Source organism: Ammospiza caudacuta, chromosome 3 (assembly GCF_027887145.1).
Source record: "Ammospiza caudacuta isolate bAmmCau1 chromosome 3, bAmmCau1.pri, whole genome shotgun sequence".
NCBI lineage: Eukaryota > Metazoa > Chordata > Aves > Passeriformes > Passerellidae > Ammospiza > Ammospiza caudacuta.
The window spans coordinates 49,736,518-49,757,684 of NC_080595.1; the positions used below are offsets into that span (position 1 = coordinate 49,736,518).

Below are 21,167 nucleotides of genomic sequence, written 5' to 3' on the forward strand. Positions count from 1 at the left end.
TTAATTCTTTCCTTTCTCTTTCTGACCAGTTTAGTTTGGACTGTGACATTGTAGAAGACTGGAATCTAACTCAGTGTTAGGAAAGGGGAAATGAATCTGCTGCATAAAGCTAAAGTAAATTGTATTAAAATTATACATAAAATAGATGATGAATACAGAATATCCTATACATTGTCACTCATGTCTTTACAATATTTGAAAGACATGGGTGTTAACATTTACTAATGTTATGCAAGAGCCAAGATATGAAAGGCAAAATTAAAAAAAAATTAAATTCCTGAACTGTAAATTGGTGAGATAATTTCATTGCATTCCTTACCCAAAATAATAGGTGGAAGAAAGTGATATCTGGTACTACATGCTTCCACTCATTACTGACTACCTATTAAGAGCTGGAAGTGACTCCTTCCATCATAACCACAGATGTGCCTCTAGGTACAGTTAACAAAATTTTGGATTAAAAGATAAAAAATGAGTGATGATACACTGCTTAAGGACAGGACAGGTATCATGTATAGAGGAGAACGGGGTTAGTTAGCAGAAGGGAGAAATGGCACTGCAAGGGGAGGTGCAATAGAAACTGGCAAATGAATGTAAGTGTTTGACATGATCAACAACTTCAGAAAAAGGAATTAATGAAGATAAACCAACATAGAAAAAGAGGTGCCATTTTGTATTCTAGAAGAAGGTCACCATCATATTGAGTATATTCGTGGATAAATCATGAAATTGTTTATCTCTCATAAGCTTACCTGTGTCAATGATTTAATGACCTTGGATAAATCGTTAAATAGGAGACATCACATGAAAAACTCTTGTATACAGCAGTGGTGGAGGCTAAGTCAAAGGAAAGTTGCCCAGGACAAAAAATTCAATAAGAAGGTTGATATTAGATACTTGGTCAGATGAAGATGTTGACGTTGAGGAAGAAGGCATAAGACTATGAAAGATGGGAATGAGTATAATGAATAGAACAGCGATCTGGAAAAATTTAGCTTTCAGTTGATCATGAAATGAACACCCAGTCCCCTGACTGGATCACACTAATTGCTCTACATATCTAGCCCTAAAAAAGCTGTAGTTCAATGATAGCTTCTATGCATATCATCATAATACTTTTGATATAAAAACATCATCATCCTAATTGAATTTCATGACCTTTATCTAGGCATCTGGATTATTTATCTGGACTATGTTTCTTCTGTCTTACTGTAGTTAAATGTTTTGCCTCCTGTACAATCATTATTAAAAATCAGGACCTTAACTCAGCTTAATATGATAACCATTCAGCAGACAAAAGGAAAGCCATTTTAACTACAAAACCAGTAGGAAATCACTGTATTACCATGACTTTAGGTCCCTCATGCTAAGGTCTAGCTGAGGACATAAAACATAAATTATAGATTGAACCCACTTTGTTTAGTTGCAGCTGTCTCAGTGCAGTAATTCCTAGACACAGATAGTTCAGCCTAGTGAGGCAGCCAGGACTGCTTGGGTGCTAGCAAGTGCTGCATGTAGGTAGACTTGTAGACCAGCTTATGTCCATTGTCCTGCTTTCTAATTGCCAAAAGTATTTGAAATAAAGCAACTAATTAGTACAAAATTAAAATTATCACATTCTGAGAACTTGTCCAAGTGTTTTGCAGAGTTTGCCCCAGGGTTGTTCCCTCTATGGAGAACATACGGCAATTGACAGGAGGACATTTGGTGTTTCAACAAGAAATGAAAGCTGATCAAATGCTCACTTTTTTATGTAACCCAAATTTTAAACATCCACATATCTGTATGCATCAGAACAATAACTGATGCCTAAAATAAGAAGGTAAAAATTAATATTATTTCTTCTCTTCACCTATTTTCAAAAACAATCAATGTAATCAGTTGAGATTTTTAAAAACTTTAAAAGGAATTTCAGGAAAAACTGAAGTTTGTCAATTTTTCCTTCAGACTAGTAGATAATTTCTCCAGTATAAAAGATAAAATTAGAGTACTAAGTACTTTAGTTAATCCCTTGTCTACAGCAGAAAAGGAGTAGGCTCAAAAATACGCCATTGTTTCATGGTGTTTTGGGCTCTCTGCAGGCAAAAAGGTTCACTGATACGATCAAAGTCTACATTTTTCAAACCTGTCATTAAGTACTCTGGGAGTTGTCCAAGAAAACCAACAAGACAATATGTAATTTTCCACTCGATTTAACAGAATGTGTTCTTTTCTGAGGAATGAAAATGAGGAGGCCCAGTTTCCTACAGTTTTGTGTTCTTTGTTCCTTTCTCTATCCTCTAGTACAATAAATCTTGTCCACTCTCATTTTTTCCTATGAAATGCTTGCTTGTGGTGGGTAGTTCTACTATGTTAATCTATGTAAACTATGTTAATCCCGCTTGATCAACTGACACAGTCATTTCTGCTTATCTTTCCCCCCTCTATGCAAACAGTGATTCTGCACGTGTGAATTTTGCAGGGGTTTAATGATTTCCATCTTAAAAGTTTGGTTGATGTTCCTACTGTGTTCAAAAGCTATTATGACATCTGAGGAAATAACCTTCTTTCTTAAATTTCATTTCTTTAGAAAACAAAATTATAACTTAGACCATTACTCCAATTTTTTGATAGTTTTTTACAGTGGTTTAAATGGTAGAAATTGGGTTTTATTTACATTTACAGTCCATTCATCTGATATTTTGATATTTCTTGCTGTAGTCTAAACTGAGTTGCATTGAATTCGTTCAGCATATACCAGCAAACAAGTGCTGGCAATCTGCATTCAATACACAGTTTGTCTGAAATAAACTTTGCGCCAGGAATAGGGGAAGCTATGCCACAAGACGCCTCACTTTTTAGTCCATAATAGGGAATAAACCAGATTTTCAGCCTTCCTCATTGCTTGGGTTTGGATAAAGTAGCAGTGCAGTACACTGTGCTCCAAATAGAGGAGTCTCTGGCTGTAGTATTTGCAGAGTCCTGGGCTTTCGGAGCCTGCTTCTGTGACCTTATCCTGAAATGCAATGCATAAATCTTGGGAATGTTGGCAAGAGTTTCAGTGCAGCTGTTCAGCCAAGTCCTCCTGTATAAGTAACTGTGATAAGTTCTGCATAGCTTTTATGATGAAAAGTATATTTTACAATAAAGAAGCAGTAATAATATGGAAATGCAAAGGGAAAAGAATAAAGCGACTTACTGCAATATGTATGAGTTTTGCTATGTCAAGCTCTTTGTATTTTTAAACAAAAACTGTTCTATTTCACTATGCATAAATGTATTATTGCATTTTGGTGAAAAATTCAGAAGGTTAAATGCTTCATAGAGACTTTTGGCTCCTAGTCAGTGCCCTTCTGCAGCATGTAGCTGGCAAACATTGCTTTGCTGGAGACACTGCTTCTTCAGACACATGAATTTTAAATGATAGTTCTCACTAGATAGAAATTATGAGAAAGAAAGTACAGCACTATGTAGCAGGCATTTGAAAATCCTAGTCAATAGTTTTTTATGCACTCCATAAAAGTTCCTAAGCCAGTCAAATCTCACCTAGGATCGTTGCTGGCTAGGTTCAAGCTCCTTGAACCTTCCTAAAGGAAGTCTTTTAGTAGGTAAACCAGCCGTCCCAGTAGCTGGATCACCTCTATGTAAGATAAATACAATGCATAAGGCATGGTTTCATACTGCTTAAACAAGTAATAGAAGAAAGAGCAGAATCCCATATCCACTAGAAGCTAAATGAAGCAAGGGCAGGATTGGCTTTAATTCTGGCCACTATGGTCTCGTCTCTGATCTGACTTGTCCCTTGCCATTCACACCTTGTGAAGTTTTAAAAGGCAATTCTCCCTATAGCTGAAAGAGATGGGGGTGTAGGGCCAGGAAAAAATTTTCAAATGCTTGGAGCCTGACTTTGGAAATGTAGGGGAATATTTAATGGTAGTTGATGCCTTCTGGGAAGATAAATTTTGCATCACACTCAAAACAGCAGCCAGAGAAGGTTTTTTGCTGCCACAGGACAGCAGGAACAGGTACCAGGTACCAGCACTGAACTGAATGAGAATGAGTATGAAAATTCAAGCCGTAGTAGCATAGATGGGTGGAATGTTTTCATCTGCTTAAACAAACCTTTCTTCATACACTCTGCATTACCATATCCTGGTCAGTAATGTGACACTGGAGTACTTTAAAACCCTCCTGTTACTCCATGTGCCTTTATCTCCAAACCAAACCCACACACATTGAGCCACTCACTAAAATTAATCTCTGCAGGGTGTGTATGGCATATGTGAGGATCCCCTGCAGCCATGTTGTCTCTGGGAGTGGTGTTAGAAGAGGCTGGAGAGCAGAGAATGCTGGGGGAGCAGAGCCTGGGCCCAGGGCCTGCTGTACAGTGCTGAGGCTCTCACACTGCTGCTGCCCCAGCCTCAGCCCAGCTCTGTGTGGAGACTGAGTCCCTGGAGCTTGAGATTCAGCCCCCTCTACTCAGCCTCTACCCTGGCCTGCCATGTTGTGTCGTACCCAGGAGAGGCCCTGCCCTGGGCTGCAGCAGCCTCATTTCCCCTGTGTCCCAGCAGGGAAGTGACAGGGCACAGAGCCCATGTACTCATGTGTGTAGCCTGACCAGCCACTGTGGGCTCCTGGAAGGGCTGGCTGTGAGAGCAGAGCCTGTCCCTCAGTCACTCTGCAGGGTGCTGTGGGGGCACACGGCACAGGTCATGCTTTGCCCTCCACATCTTTGCTGCAGTGGTGCTGGTGCAGCATCACTGCTGGGATGCTGCTTTGGGTCCTTTGTGCCTTTAAATTATTTCTTTGAAATATTTTTTTCACTGTAGAGACATTGAATACTCAGTTTTCCTCAAGTGGCTGCCACATTTCATTGCTGGTGAGACTCCTTGGCCTATTCAGCTCTGTTATGGCTTCTGTCATGTTTTTCAGTAGCAAGCTGAGACCTATACTCACTTATGTATTGAGCAAAATCTGTTTTGTTTAGCCTGGCATTCTTCTTGATACTCCTGGTATGCCTTGACAAGTTCTTCAAAACTATTCATTTAGGACCAGTAGAAAAAGTTATTAGGCCTCTTTGTTCAGTCACCAAATGTCTTTCACAGGAGTACTTCTGTGCATTAAACCCTTTCCAGGGGTCCTGAGGGCAAAGCCTAACCCTGCCCAAAGGCTTGGACTCCAGCAGGCACGGCCTGAGGCAGTAACAGAGTGTTGTCTTCACTTTACTGGGACTTGTTCAACAACTGCTGCTGAGAGCAAAATGAAATACCACAGTCAGTAAAGCATAGTGAACACTCATCCACCCCCAAAAAGCTGTGTCTCCACTGAGCAGGCTCCCCTAGGCACCCCTCTTTTCCTCCAGGCAGCCCATGTTTGCCATAGGTCTGAACTGGCAGGATGCCAATTGGTCACCCAGCCTTTTTGTAAGGAATTGGAGGCAGAGCTGCTGACCCGAGAGGAGGGCGGCACTCTGCCTTGGCTGAGCTCCAGGAGGCTGAGTCCTGGGCCCAGGTGTGGGCAGTCAGGGCTGCCCTTCCTCTCCCAGCTGATCAAGGGCTGGGCAGGCACTGCTGGGGGAGCTGCTCGCCTTTCCAGTGAGGCTGCAGGGCATGGTAAGTGTCTCGAAAATAATCACAGTCCTGTTACAAGGTTTTGTGTTTTAACAGGAATGTGTTCATGTGGAGGTCTCTGGGAGAGCAAGGACAACGTGTCTTGAGTTGTGAGTTTTGACTCTCCTCTGTGTGTTGCTATTTGCATCTCCTGAGTTTAGGGGGACAGTGAGAGATTAGGAGGATCTCAGGTCTCATGCTTGTAGTCTCACCCCTCAGTGTTTCTGGTTGAGTAGTGGCAAATATTGAATGAGCAGGCAGGTTCCCTGACTAGCCTCAGCAGTTTGTTGGCAATTTATAGCAAGCTAAGAACAAGTTGTGGTAACAGAGTGAGTTATCGTTAATCTCTAAAATGAAATATCTTTCTTGAACTTTCTTGAAATCCTTTTCTTTTCTCCATTTAGTGTCTGTTGAAAGTCTCTCTTTTTTTGGTGTAAAATATTAAATACATGTCAGCTTTTAAAATGTAGCTTATAGTGATGCCAAAATGGTTTCTTGCTGACTTTTGATAACATTCTTTTCTCTAGAAGCTAAAAGACTGACTGAGAATAAGCACACTCCCAAATATTAACATTTGGATTTTTTATTATAATATATTTTAATTTTGAAAAAATCTATGGCTGTACATTATGTGGGGTTTTTTTTAATGACTGACTCATCAGGATGTGCTGTATGAAAACTTCTAGGAAATAAAGTACTTAACATAATTAAGCGTATTATAAGCTTCTAGTAGCTAATTAAGAAATGAAGATTGGTCTTTAATTTGACTCTCTCATAAGCCTACCTGTGTCGATGACTTGGTTTTGCAACACAATTTGCAGAGTAATCACTTCTGGTGATTTGTCATTAGTTGTAATGGAAGTGTCTGGGATCTGCCAGGCAGGTTTACAGAGAAGGCAGGAAAGGGAACGTTTCAGAACATTACACTAATTCTACAGTTCCCTTACACATTTGGTCCATTGTAGCTTTATATTACTCCTGTATGATGTTAATTTCTGGCAGATTTTAGCAGAAAAAGAGTTTTTAAGTGAGGCTGGAAGATACAAGTACTCCAGTTGTAATCAAGGTTTAAGTTTGTCAGTTCTAGTCAGTTAAAATACCCGTCAAGGTATTATTGTACTGCAATGGTTCTCTCAAACTGTGCCTCAATTCTTATTGTGTATCTTCAGTTGGACTGAAATTATTTGTGCTTTCAAAAGCCTTTTGGGAATACATAATAATTATGTAAGAGGTAAAATACTGCAACAAAGTAGAAACTAAGTAGCATAAGAGAAAGCAAAAACAAGAGTGGAGTAAAAAAGCAAAATCATGTAACATGCTCCTGCAGGTTTTGCTATGCTAGTTCTTGGTAGTATATTTATATAAGTTAAGTGATAAAAGTAGAAAAAAAGTAGATGTTTGACCTGGTTAGATAAGGAAAAATAATTTAAAAAAAAACAAAAACAAAACAACCAAATCATCCCACTGAGTATGCAAGGTCATCTGATCCACATACAACACTCAAGTTTTTGTAGACAAGAGGTTTCCTTCACATGCCTGAACCACAGGCCCCTCAGGACAGGGCTTACATCAGAGCAGTAAGTGACCAAGAAGCACAAGGAAGAAATTATGATAGTCCAAATTAATTAATTTGCATGTGTTATTACCAGTGTTATTGTTTCCAAAACAAATAAAAAGCAATGATTTGCTGTTTATATAATGAGAGCCTAGATTTGTAAAGGTATTTAGAAATCTTTGGGGAAAAAAAATCTGGATATCTTGGAGGAAGTGGGGGCAGGGGGGTATGAGGGGAGGATGCCTGTATTGTTTTTAAAACGTGAATGGCACTGCTTCTTCTTTAATGTCTATTAAGGGAGAGAAAAGAAGTGAAATCTCTGGTAGGAATTACATTAAGAGTTAGATAAACCTGTAGAATGTTTTTCTCTGGAATGAAGTTATTGGTTTGAGCTGATGAAAGGGAAATTGCAATTGAGGAACTTCATAGCCATGAGGAATACATAAAGTCTTTCACAGAAACTGAGTCTAATAGACTGGGCAGTTTAGAGATGGTAAATTGTAAACAGAAAATCTAATTACTACCTGTTTGGTGTTGAACCAAGGTATTGGACAGATGAACTGATCCAACTTGGCAATTTTGCATTCTCAAGTCCTTTGATTCCTATTTCTGTTATATTAATTCTAAATTTTGAAAGTGGAAGGAAATGTCTAAAAGTTCAGGAAATGTATTTATGAAATATTGAAGCTTATACATCTAAAGCAAAAAATGAAGGAGAAGAAGGAACTGATTAAAACTTTTGAACAAGTTTTCAAAGTAGTAAGGAAGTGTTCCCACCTAAATCAATTATTAAATATGTTGGGTGAAATAGAGGAGTACTTTACTGTATCTTTTTCCTTAGTAGCATTTGAATACTGCTATTTTTCTTTTTTGTTTTATCTTGTTTCATGCCAGATGTTCTTATCAGGGAAAACAATGGTGATATGTTTTAATATTGATGAGCTGATTCCTCCTGGGAATAACAGTATATCTACCTTCTCAGAATACAAATTGTGGGAGGATTTTTATAGCATAATTACCACAATGCATTGAATTTTGAGTGCAAATCTTTAAAAATGTGGAAAGAACTTTCTGTTTATTATCTTTATTTTAGCTACTTTAAAAGAATGGCTCTTCTTTTAAAATTCTGTATTGTTTTGGTGGCCTTTAAATAGCAAGCATATAAATCACCAGAGGTATTGTGTAATCTGTCAAAGCAGCATATGCTTAAGCACCTTATAAACTATTAAATAATCATAATATTTCTCTTTCCAAGTTTGCTTGTTTATTTGTTTGAGCAGTTGCAGAGTAATGAAAGTAACTTATTTTTTCTCCTTTTTCCCTTCAGGAGCTTGAAGCACTGAAATCATAAATGATTTGGTGACAAGCTGAGCTTGCAATGCAGGCAATAAAAACCGTGGAAAAAGAAGTGACTTTTATAAAGGAAACCCTTTTCACAGAATCCTTCCTGAAGCACCAAGAGTGCAGCAGAAACCCGGCGAGCAGGCAGCTCCAGGAGCAGCAGCCATTGGAAGGAGCTGTCTGCAGCTCTCAGTGCTGTACTGAGCATGTCCCAGCGGAGCCCAGCGCGAGCAGCACATTATGCAAAAGGGCAGCTCCAGCAGATGGGAGAGAGGCACAGCAAGCATTTGCCTCACTTGCATCACCGCCGCCTGCAAACAAACCTGGCTCGCTAGAGGGGATCTTGCCAGCAGGCCAAAGGAATGAAACCCGCGAGCATGGCTTGATTGCCAGAGGTGTTGCACTGCGAAAAATCATGGGGAATCAAGATGGGAAGCTAAAGAAAAATGCAGGTGATGTGCAAGAAGGAGGAGAGGATGCCTCTGGGCCCAAGGATACGGACGGCACAAAGAAGGTATCGGGAGGCAGAAGGGGACTGGGGAAGCATGCAAAGGGAAGCGAATCGGGGAAGAAGAAGGGTAAATCGGACTCCAGACCCTCTGTGTTTTCAAATCTGAGGATTAGAAAAAATCTGTCCAAGGCTAAAGATGGGAATAGCAGCTCACGGGAGGATGTTTTGGAAAGCCAGGCCCTGCAGCCTGGGGAGCTGGACAGTACTCATTCAATTGTAACCAAAACTCCCGATATAAGCATCTCTGCAGATGAAGGGGGTCTCTCAGACACAGATGTTGAACATTTTGAAATCAGAAATGAAACTGTTCCAGCTGCTGCAGAGACACAGGATGGACAAAGGACCAGCTCTGGCTCTGATACGGATATATACAGTTTCCATTCAGCCGCAGAACAAGAGGATTTGCTTTCTGATATCCAGCAAGCTATTAGACTGCAGCAGCAGCAGCAGCAGGGGGCAATTAACATTGGAACTGAGGACTCTGTCACCAAAACAATGGGCCGACACATGGCTAATTCTCAAGCAACCCCCTTAGATTTTGAACGGTTTTTTTCAGTAACTACCACTGACAAAGAGAGGAGCCCAGACACTGAGGGGGCTTTTCCAGCAGCATCGGAAATTGTGGAAAGCGTTCCCGTCTCCTGTGCAGCTGAACGTGAGCCGAAGGAAGCGGTGAATGGCACAGGCTCTCCTGGTAACGGCTTATTTGAAACACAGGAACGTCAGCTACTGACTGAGGAGCAGCCCCTTGCTGGAGTGGATGCTGTAGCCAGTGAGCTACAAGATGGTTTGGATAGAACTGCAGTAGAAAACGGGGCTCAGACACACAGCTCCACAGAACCTTTTCCATCTCCAGTGGCAGAGGCTGAGGCTAAAATTGCTGAAGGGCTGGCTGTTGATTTTCAGGGCTCAATAACAGAGAGTGATATTTCAGATGCAGGCCGTGATCATGCTGCTGAGACTCAGGAAGGGAAACACACTCTGTCAGCCAGTCAAGAGGAGCTGCATAATGGTTTATCCACGGAAATGAAAAATGGCAGTTTGTCCTCTGAAGGAACAGTGGACAGTCCAGTGCTTGGTTCCCGATGTTTTAAGCCCTATCTAATTAATCCCTGTTACATCAAAACCACAACTAGGCAACTGAGTTCTCCCAACCATTCACCTTCTCCCTCCCCATCCCAGAGCCCACTCTTCACAAGGAGGCAGGAGTCCTTCCACAAAAAGGAAAAAGTCTCAGTCAGGAAGAAGAGGTCTGCTAGTTTGGCAGGTTTGTTCAGTCGCTCTGCAGACTGGACAGAAGAGGTGTCCAATCACAAAAGTGAGATAACAGAGAAGGTGAGCTCTGCAGACTTTTTGGAGAACAAGGGGTTTAGAGAGAAAATTCAAACGGAAAGAGTGCCTTTGACTCATTCAAGAAAGTCCTCAGGGGTCCAGGCTTCTACAGAGACATTTCCCAATGTCTTTTCAGGTGAGTGATATGTATTAAGAGTTGTTTTGGTTTTTATTCTCTTCCCACAACAGCTTTGAAAATATTTTTAAAATACTTTAATTCATTGCATGCAGTACCTCTTGGCCTTGCAATCCAAGGCCTGATCTTACAAACACAGTCACATTTCATCAGCCTGGCAGTACTGCCAGTAAAGGAAATGCATAACTCTTTGAAGTTTTTCTTTCTACTTGTCTCCTTTGTCTACATCCTGTAGGAAAAGGCTGAATGCCTTAAATTATCCTTGTTGAAAAATGCAAAAAGCTGCACTGTTGTAGGCAGATCAGCTCTCTGCATAAATAGAACTTTCAAATGCAAAGCTTTCTGTAGCCAGGATCCTGTTTGGGGTTTTCTTGTGCTAGGTGCAGTTCTAGTGTACTATAAACACATGAGAGCTGCACCTGGTGTTAAACTAAGGCAATGAGGAGGATTTGCTTAGTACAAAAAGGAAAAGGCCATGCTAAGCACAGATGGACAGCACTTCAGAAAGGAACCAATTTCCTCTTCAAAAGGGGGAAGGAGGAGAAGAAAAAAAGTGAATGCATTGAAAGGCAGCAAAACCAGGGGAGGAGAAGGGAAACTGGGGGTTGTACAATCTGGTAACTGTGACAGGCTGCTGCTCAGGCTACATAAGGTGACTCATTCAGTAAACCTTTACCTTGCCTGCTAGGCCGCTTGCATCCTGTCCCTAAGACATGGGAATAGAAAGTTCACAAATGAAGTAGTGTGAGTCGATGCTTATATTTTCCTTCACTCTGAGGGGTGTTTTTCCCTTTCTATTTCCCTCACCTGAAGTTTCTTTCTGAAGGTAATATATTTGTAATTAGGAGCACTTCTGCCACATAGGAGGTATGTATACAGAGAAAACTCAGCAGCATATTCCATAGATTTTTCACTTGAGGAACCTGTACAACTAAGAAAACATACCCTAAGAGTACCTGCTATTAGATGAAATCAGGTTTTTATTTTAATGAAGTTAGTTCTGGATACATGAACACAGCAACCATACACCAGCACAAGGTCTTTGCAAAAAATGGAGTGAGGGTTTTTTTTTTGAGGTTTTATGAAAAGCAAACAAAAAAGTATGATTTAGGAAGTAAATAACTAAAATTATTTTCTAGATTCAAATCACAATGCTTTCATTTTTAGTAGCCTTGAACTAAAATCTCCAATTTCAGTGTAGAAAATCGGAATCCAAAATTTTTAACACAGAAAAAGCCAGCCCCTCTGAGACTAGCCCACTGTGAAGTGAGCTGAATATTTTTTTTTAATTTGCTTTAAATCCCCTTCACCTGTTTCTTAGACTTCATTTTGGACATGCTGTCTAATTTTTACCAGTTTGAGGTGTTCACTACTTTAATAGCATATAAGAAGCACACTGGGTTTTTTTTGCTATCAACATTTGACAGCGTACAAACAACTGAAAAATTTTTTAATTGCTACATCTATAATTAGACTTTATGGTGGTGCTATGATGGAAATAAGTTGTATATGGCAAACTTCGAGAACATGGTACTTCTTTTTAGATATCTGTTTTCTTGGAAATAGACTTTTTCACATTTCCTCACAAGGTGTTGATTTACTTTAAAATTTTTGTTTTGGTTTGGGTTTTTTTTCCCACCAATGCTTTAGACTGTTATTGTGAAGGGACCGGTGTCCAATGCAACAGTAGTTCTATCTCTTATGGAAATTACAGTGACCCTCATTTGCATGTACATACCAGCTGTCTTTACGAGCAGAGGACAATTATATCTTTCAGTTCATGCAGAAAAGCTTAAAGTGAGGGAACTGGAAATGACTCATCTCTGTTTGGCCATTCACAGTTTTAAAAAATGTATTTACAAGCTAAAATTCATTGAGAATTTAAAAGTAACAACTAGTGTACATTAAAAAGGGAAAATAAACTTCACATTACTATTTCCATAAGGTCCTATTGCTGTAAGAGTAGAAAAGCCTCTTTAAAGAAACCTTTCCACACAACAATGATTACAGAAATAATTTTCTTTTCATTTGATATTACTTGTGAAAAATGTATTTTACTTGCATGCATGAGGTATATTGATTTGGGAATTAGCATCAGGCTTTTAGAAATAAGATTCTTTATAGTGGGATATTTCTAGCCTAAAAAACAAAAACAAAGCAAACCGAATGCAAAACAGCTTCTTGCCTACAGCATGAAATCCCATTTTGCTGTGCAGTGACTGCAGTGTTGCTCTGCATTTCCAACTGGAATCAAGTAAAATATTCCACAGCACTTTATCATCGATTTCAATGACAGCAGGTCCTATGCAGATGATTGGCCTACTTTTGCACCATGTTGTGGTTTGGCTGTGTGCCATTTGGTTTTCACAGAGAGCCATATGAACTCTTTAAGACTGTGTTAATGTCAAATGTAGACGGAAGCCAAGTACTTGAATGGCAGAGACTTTGCATATTTTAATTTTGATTTTTATAGGAAGAAAAGTACAGTATTTTGAATTCTATGCATGTTTTAGGAAAATGGTATGGACAAGTTTAAGGCCATTCTGTAATTCGGGCATTGGATCTATTTCACATTTTATGTGGATAGCTGCATTTGAATTTGTAGTGACAGTAATTACAAGTTCTAGATTACCCAATGCACAGTGGAGCCATGGTTTTATATGGTGGTCCCAGGAGAGCAAGAGCTCAACAAGAGCTGGTTCTCTCACTTTGGTATGTGGCAGTGAATAATTTGCACTAAAGTGAAGTGAGTATCTGGGTGGGAAAATGAAACTGGTGTTTCCAAACATTAACATAACTGAAGTGAAAGGGCCAATAGACAGATTTAGAAAAAAGTTTGCATTAATTTGAGGTGCAGTGATTGCAGAGGAACTAATAAGGGTGTCTTTTACATAAATTGAATGAGTTGCATCAGCTGCCCCAGATGGTAATTAAACTTGACCCAGACAAAACCATGCCTTTCCTAATCACTGTTGGCTGCTTATAACACACTTGCTGCATGAAGCTCTTTCAAACAGATATTTTATCTTTAAATTTTTCTTCAGAGATTTATATTTTTCTGCTCTATCTGTAAAGAGGAGGCAAACAAAAACCCTGGTTACCATCAAACAAAACCTGAAGCCAGTGCTGTGCTTGTGTACTCATGTCTGCTGATTTCTGCTGCTTTATTTTACTTTTGTACTGTGCTAATGCTTCTTCCCATTTGCAATTGCAGTGCAGTGTCTGCAGGCATATACCTAGGTTTAGTACAGATAAGTATGTGAAAACTTGAAAAAGTTAGATGAAAGTTTGTTTCTGAGATGCAAAGTGGATCTTTTTAAATGCCTTTTATGAGGCTTAAAAAAAAAGCTCTCTGATTCATGTGATGCTGCCCGCAATATGGATTTGTATCTGTCGGCATCCTGAGCAAGACTGTTTATCATGCAGCTGTTATTTAAGATTACTTATGGTTTGCTGTTGCACTGCTGATGTTTGTTAGCAGTGATACAGATGATTCTTTTATCAGATGGGGTGTAGCCTCCTCTAACTGAGGGAGCTGCCCAGCAGCACCCTCCACGTGGTATGTGATCACACGCCACACTGAGCGTTGCTAGCGAGCATCTGAAGGGAAAGATCCTCCTCTTTTTGCCTAGCACACACAAAACTTGGGGTGAGGGGATGACTCCAACACGGCCCTTCAACTGTACTAAATTGTGTTTGAAAATGGGCTGCAATATGTTGTTGAAAGACTGCTGAGTGCTGATAAGTTACTTTAATGTTACTGAGCCAGCACTGCAATATGGGATTTGGAGCAACATGAGTAATTCCACTGGAATTCAGTGCTGCCACAGGCTTGTTTTGATGGGATCTCATGATTAATACTTTGATCTTTATCTGGAACTTCATTGGGAGTAGCAGGTTTTGGTCATGAGATTGAGTGGCTCTATCTGCTGGGCAAGCACATTCTGAGCAGCGCCACATTCTGAGGCATCATTGGCAGCCCAATGTGTCTGGAGTAGGACTGTGGGGTCTTGGTTGTCTGATGGTCTTTTTTGGGGTGCAAAGGGGGAAAGGAAAAGGGGCAATTTATAGCTGAAGTTTGTGCATCTCTATTTGATTCTGAGACACAGTACCACTAGAATATCCATCACACAAGGTGCCTGTCTGGAACTGACCATTCAAGGATGTTGTGTGCTTCAGTGACTTCATTTCTGTGAAATGAGCAGTGGATTATTTCAGTGGGAATAATTATGTGGAGGCTAAGTTTGATTATATTTCTTGGATCCAATTGTGCTTTATTATTTTTTTTTTAAATATACATGCCTTTTTAATAGCTTGGGACATCATTGGTCTATTTAAAAAAAAAAAATCCCAAAAACTGTGTGTAGAACTTATTTGCAGAAAAAAACCCTAAAAAACCTATTTCTTGAAACAAGTCCTTTTTTTACTTGTGCTGTTCTAAGGCAAAAAACCTTGGATTTCAAACGCAACTCTAGGGATATTTTAAGCTGACTGTATATGAAGGACTAAGTGGTGAATACAGGTGATGAAAAACTACTGAAATACTAATTACCCAGGATATTTTGTTTGTTTAGTGTTTTAATCAAGCTCAGGATATGGCCAAGTGTATTCCTTAAGAACTACCTCTGCCAAAATTTCAGCTTACATAAGGAGTAGTGGTGATGAACCCTATATGTGTGGGTGTGGGTGACTGCAGCTCGGGTTATTTTTAGATGCATTTAAAAACATCATTCTGTACCACTTAGCTGGACTGCAAGTTTCCAGAAACTTACTTTTATGCAGGCAGTTGTTCTTTTTTGGGAATGGGGTGAGCTGGTACAAAGGGAACAGGGCAAAAGCAAGCTGTACCAGGAAGGTGATGGACAGATGTTAGGACTTTACATTGTCACTTCATTCCTGCCTCTTGATATGATAATAGAAGGCCAGTTGCATTTCATTAAATGCTTTAGAAAAGGCAGCAAAATGGGCTCAGGAGCTACTATCTTCTCTAAGCAACAGCAGCTTCCTGCATTCCTGCAGTTAATGTAAAGAAAATTAGGGACAACAAGGTCGGCTTTTTTACCTTGAATGAAAAAAGCACTGCTCCTCCTTTTATTTCTGTGTTGCTGCTGTCCAGAATTTTTTCTTTACACTGATGGAAATAGCTAGGCTTTCTGACCAGGAAATGAGTTATGTTTTCTGATGCTAAATCTTGTTTTATCCTCAGATAAATACTGACCATGACTTCTTTCATCTGTAGTTGCACAGCAGTATAACCATTAAGTAAGTTAGCAATTTTGCAACAGTAAGAAGCAGTGGTTATGAGAGTGTGTGTGTAAACAACACAAGTTGTAAAAGTAAACCTTAATATGTATAAAGCTAAATGTAAACACATAAATATAGAAGTAGATAAATATTAACAATATAATCTTTTTGACATCTTGATATATATAGCTAAGTAGGGGCAGGAAACAAATTAGATTTATTGAGACATTCTTATTTGTCAGTATAAGTATGAATTTTTTGCTCTCAGGATCTATATAAAAGTTCTCAGCAATGCCAGAGCTCTGAACCTGATGTGAATTTGAATCAGGAGAAAACACAGATAACTTTACTGTGGAACTAATTACAGAAGACATCTTTCATTCTAGAGGTCATTTGATGCTGACAAGATCTGTCTCAGATGTCCCTTGAAGACGCAGAGATATGATAGGTGTTTCTTTTCCCCTAGTACATACTTTCTTCTTCCTTGCCCTGATAGGGAAAAGAAATCACTGTAAGAAAGAAATCTATGCTGTAGTATCAGAATAGCTGTCTACCTTAACACATCTTAAAAGTCATGGAAGAAAAGGAAGTGTTTATAAAGAAAAAAAAAATGCCTTTATAAAAGAGTTTGTGTATCCAAGTGCTATTTTGTCATGTAATGATTCAAGAAATAATTTATGCAGAGAAACTGTTAAGGGAAATATTTGATTACATCAGTGAAAGAACATAAAGCCCCAGTTATAACAAGGGACTTGTGTTTCTAGTTTCCTTCAAATGAAGTCTAGAAGAACATGTCTGCACAAATACATTGGTGTGCATGTCTAGTTTTTTGTTTTTGTGGAATGTAGTTCTAACTTTCTGCTTTTACCCTTTCTTCAGCTAACTGTTGTTTGTTTATGGATACAAAGAAAAGCTTTTGTACATCTTGATAAATATTAAAAATCAGTTATTAAAGTTGGAGATTAGCAGGCCTTGGGAACACAGGTCATGGAGGAGAAAGAAAGCTAGGCATGCCTGGGAACTAATGAGTAGGTTGAACGAAATGTGTTATTTGTGTCTCACTTTAAAGACCGCCAGTTTGGTTGAGTTCATTTGTGTCTTGTGGCTTTTGGCTGCTTGAGCACACAAGCTTGAGCTTGAGAATTTACTTCTAAGGTAGAGATAGGCCACATTGTATTATATGTGGAATAAAGTTTTACAAAATTGGGTTGTAAGGAATAGTCTCCATCAGGTTAGACTGACAAAAGATGCTGTTAGTAATAGATGCCCAAAAAGACATCAGAGGAGCTTCTTACTTTAAAAGAGCTAGACAGAAATCATTGTGGCTTTCCAGCAGTCTGTGAGAACCTGGCATAGACTACTGCCTTCACATCACAAATCACCACAGAAACTAAAAGGGTAAAGAGACAGAATTAAATACTTGCTGAGAGGAAGCTAAGTACCTGGAAAACACAATATGAAATTTGCCAAAGATGCATATGGTGCCTAAAATATTTGGTAGACAGACACATATAGGTTCTCCTTCATATAAATTGGTGTAATTAGGGAAGGTTTAAAAATGTACCTCTGTAAGCTGCAATAGTACTGCGTGCCTGAAGAGAAATCATGTGGAGGGAGACATGTCATTTCATATTGGGGTGGGGGAACATGTTGTTCATATTTTTAGAAAGGCATCTTGTCCTCCATGCCACTGCTATAGCATAATTGAGGAATTTTCTGGTATTTAACAATAATTTTAAATTCTTCAGCTTCTGAAATTTACTATATGAAAACTTCTGAAAAAGGTGTTCTTACTTTTTCCTATATATGTCACTAAATGACATCCATAAATGATATATAGCAAAAGGTAGGGATAAAAGAATAGTTTTATATTCTGTCTCAGCTTATCCTGTTATACATATGTCATATGTAAAAAAATTCACTGTGGGGGAAAGGTGTAAAATCTTAGTAACCATGGAAGCAAAATTTCAAGGAGCTTATGTTTGAGTTAGGGAGACAGAGTGCTTCACAAACTTGCTAATCTGGAAGAATGCTGAAAGCACTGTGACAGTCTCTCACAAATATTTTAATATATTTTGAAGCTCTGGTGATGGCAAAGCTATGATACCTGCTTTTTATAAAAAGTAAGATGTTGTTATTGCAAATAATCAGGCCAATTTTATCTTGTTTTTGACTGCAGCAGCAAGCAAGTCTTTGGAACAAGTCTTGAAGGAGGAAATGATAAGATATAATTAACTGCTGAGTATATGACAAAAGGGTAAAGAAAACCAACCAAATGCAGCATGGTTTTAGCAAAGATCAATAAGACTACATTGATAACATTTTATTTACAGCTGCTCTCTAGACAACACAAGAGGCGTTCATCTGCATTTCCATATATAATGGTAACACTGCAAATCATTTAGCCAAAGAATAGAAGTCCTGGTGGTTTTAGATAAGGGACTCTGTCATGTTACTTCACTGCCACCAGAGGAACTGTGTCATTTTGGCCTGCTCCCCCCTAGTGTTGTGATTGATGGGCTCAGTCAGGCTGTGGAAAGTATATTACATAATTAACACAAGAGCAGACCTACGTCCTGACCTTTGTCCTGACCATGACACTTGTAGGGCTTGATATTTTTACTGCCAAGTAAAATTTTCATTCTATTTCTGTCTTTCTATATTATGACACAAATTTCAAAATTAGTTACTGACCTTAGGATTTCATTCATCAGGATGAAGGTCTGCATTAATTAGATTTTCACATGCTTTCTAGCATGATTTGTGGAAATACGGTATCTGTTTAAGTAATCTTATAATAGACCACTGGGTTATATGCTGAAATTGGTGGTGTTGTCATGTCTCATAGTCAGCACAAATGAACAGGTTGTTTTAAAATACAGCTGCTTGGCTCAGTCAAGAACTATAGATCAAGGCGGCGATGTGGGGCTTTTTGAAAACTGTAACATCTTTTCCAGTGTGAATTTTTACTTCCTTAATTCAGTGATCTGTCTTTTTCACCTTTAATTTTGGAGAATCCTTTTTTCAAATTTTGTCAGACTTCTGCTTTTTCCATCAGGGCATTTCTGGAAGAATTTCAGGGCCATTTTGCTGAGGTGCTACTTTTGCCCTGCATGCACCTGGGAGCAGGGGCAGGATTCTCTTCCAGTGGCAGCTAATGCCCTTGCTTCCAAAAGGGAGCATGCACACTTGCTCCTTAGCTCTCTTTGGGATGTTTCAAGCACTTGAAGCTGTTAGAATTATATGATTCTCTTTCTTTTTCTGTGTAAGATGTTGCTTATTCTTAGCTGAGTTGAAATCTCACAGTTTATACACTTATTAAAGCTGTCTTGCACAATCCGGAATCTGTTTAAATTTTTAGGGATAAATGTAAGGCTAAAATAAAGGAAAAAAACCTACTTGCTTGAGTTGCACAGTTGATGTACTCTGGTCTTATCCTTAGAGCTAGTGAAGAGTTACATGGAAAATTTTTAATACTTAACAAAGATACTATGAGAGACAGGACATTGTAAAAGGAGTGAGATTAAGATGCCAAGAAATTCAGACAACTTGGCAAAAGTAAAGCATAGTGTTTACTGTGACAATCAAGTACAGGACTGAGAAATGTAAAACTAATTGATAGTGTTATTCTTGTTGTTTGAATAGTCTATGAATCGATCCAATCAATACATTATTCTCTGTAATTTAATAAATAGACATTTCTGACTTTGAAACTGTGTGTAGGCAGCCATAGAAAACTGTGGGAATGAGGGAGATAATGTTGATATGTCTTTTTTTCTTAATTGTCAGGCTTAGACAGGCTTTCTACTTTGACTTCTGAATTTAAGATGATGTGTGGGTTTAGTTCATACCATCCATGTGAACATAGCCAGGAAATCTGGAGGAGGAACATCAGAGAAGGAAGGACAATCTTCTTTGGTGTTTCCACATATCGTTAACTTGATTAACATTCTAAATACTAAAGCATAATATATAAATATGAAGAAATAGTATTTTATACATAATATTGAAATATACAGTAGAAATATATAAAGATATCGATATATATAATCTGTGGGCTTTTCCTCCCTTAGAAACATAGGCTTCTGTACAATCAGTGAAAGAAGAGATCAACTATCACATGGATAATAAGAACAAAAGGAAATATATTTGACAGTATTATAGCAATGTGTGCCCTAACCCTAGACCTTGACCAATTTCATTTAAAGTTTATGCTGCCTAGAAATTATAGACTTAAAATTATTTTATTTTGTGTTTATTCAAAGCAGAAGGCTTTTTTTTTCTTTTTGTTATGAAACAATATTGTGCAGTGGCTGTTGCTTACTAGGTTTTCCATGTTTTATGTAACCAGGCTGTCAGACATACATCACATGATTTTAGAAAAGTATCTGTCAATAAAAATTCAATCCCTTAAAAAAAAATTAAAAAAAGAAAAAAACCTAGAAAACAGAAAACAAAACAGCTAAAGCAACCTCACAGGGTGAGTCATCTAGAACAGTTTTCCAATTTAAATCAGAAGAGGATTAGAAACTCTGCAGTGAAAAAGAACAATAAATGAAGTTTCTAATCCTGGAATTTTGGGTGTAATCTCCCAGGTCAGTCTTCAGGCAAATAACAGACAAAACTAAATTGCTTCTTTTGTACTGCAAATGCATATTTAATATGCTGTTATGCAGTACTTGGACTTATCATCTGAAGAAAAGTTGGCAAGGATACCAATTTCTGTTTTCATTCTGCACATTCCCAGGTTTCATGTGGATCTTGGAAAGCCTCTTCTTTCTCAGCAGTCATGTGTTGCATGTTATATTTAGGCTGAGTGGTATAGGTTAGCTGAAAAACTGGAAATTTGAAAAGATTTTGAAATGAAATAAAAACGTTAAAGCATTTTAATACTTTTTTGTCACTGAGATAACAATTTTATATGTAAAATATTATTATGCTTGAAATATTTGAGACCTGGTAAAGTACACTGAACAGCAAAAGGGTGAAAATGGAGTTTAACTGATTTGCCCTGAAAAATTGTTCATTAAGATTTTGCTGTATAGTTTGAGCGAATACAATGAATGGGTGCATATGTGCGGAAAATTTTAAGAAATTGCATGTAGTTGCGATTGCTATCTCAGCTAAAAATATTAACATCTTTACAGTATTTTTGTCTCTCTGACATGTTTGTCCTCTTCTGGCATTCTGGGGCATGTTTGGTGCTGCACCGTTCAGGTGCTGAGCCAGATGACTGAGGCCTGAGTTAGCTGCCACCTTGCTGGCAGCATACATAAAAAAGGAGATAGAAAAAGAATTGGAATGAAGGAATAATTTAGACTAATATTGAACAGCAGATAGCTGAAGTACAGCATTTCCTAATTTTTGAATGCAACTCCTTTTTTTTTTTCCCCTCCTATTTTCTCTCTCTCTTTTTAGTTTGGGGTTCATTGTATATTGTTAGTCTTTGTTTGCAGAACT

At 38.5% G+C, this 21,167-nt stretch overlaps 1 protein-coding gene across 1 annotated transcript in view; it reads left to right on the forward strand.

Moving 5' to 3' along the window:
* The first annotated feature begins 8,842 nt into the window (after positions 1-8,842).
* FMN2 (formin 2) overlaps positions 8,843-21,167 on the forward strand; it is a 149,887-nt gene continuing 137,562 nt past the window's right edge. Inside the window, exon 1 of the mRNA XM_058801633.1 lies at positions 8,843-10,463. Within this exon, the coding sequence (XP_058657616.1) occupies positions 8,900-10,463 (1,564 nt within the window). The 5' untranslated portion in view covers positions 8,843-8,899. The remainder of the gene's footprint in view (positions 10,464-21,167) is intronic.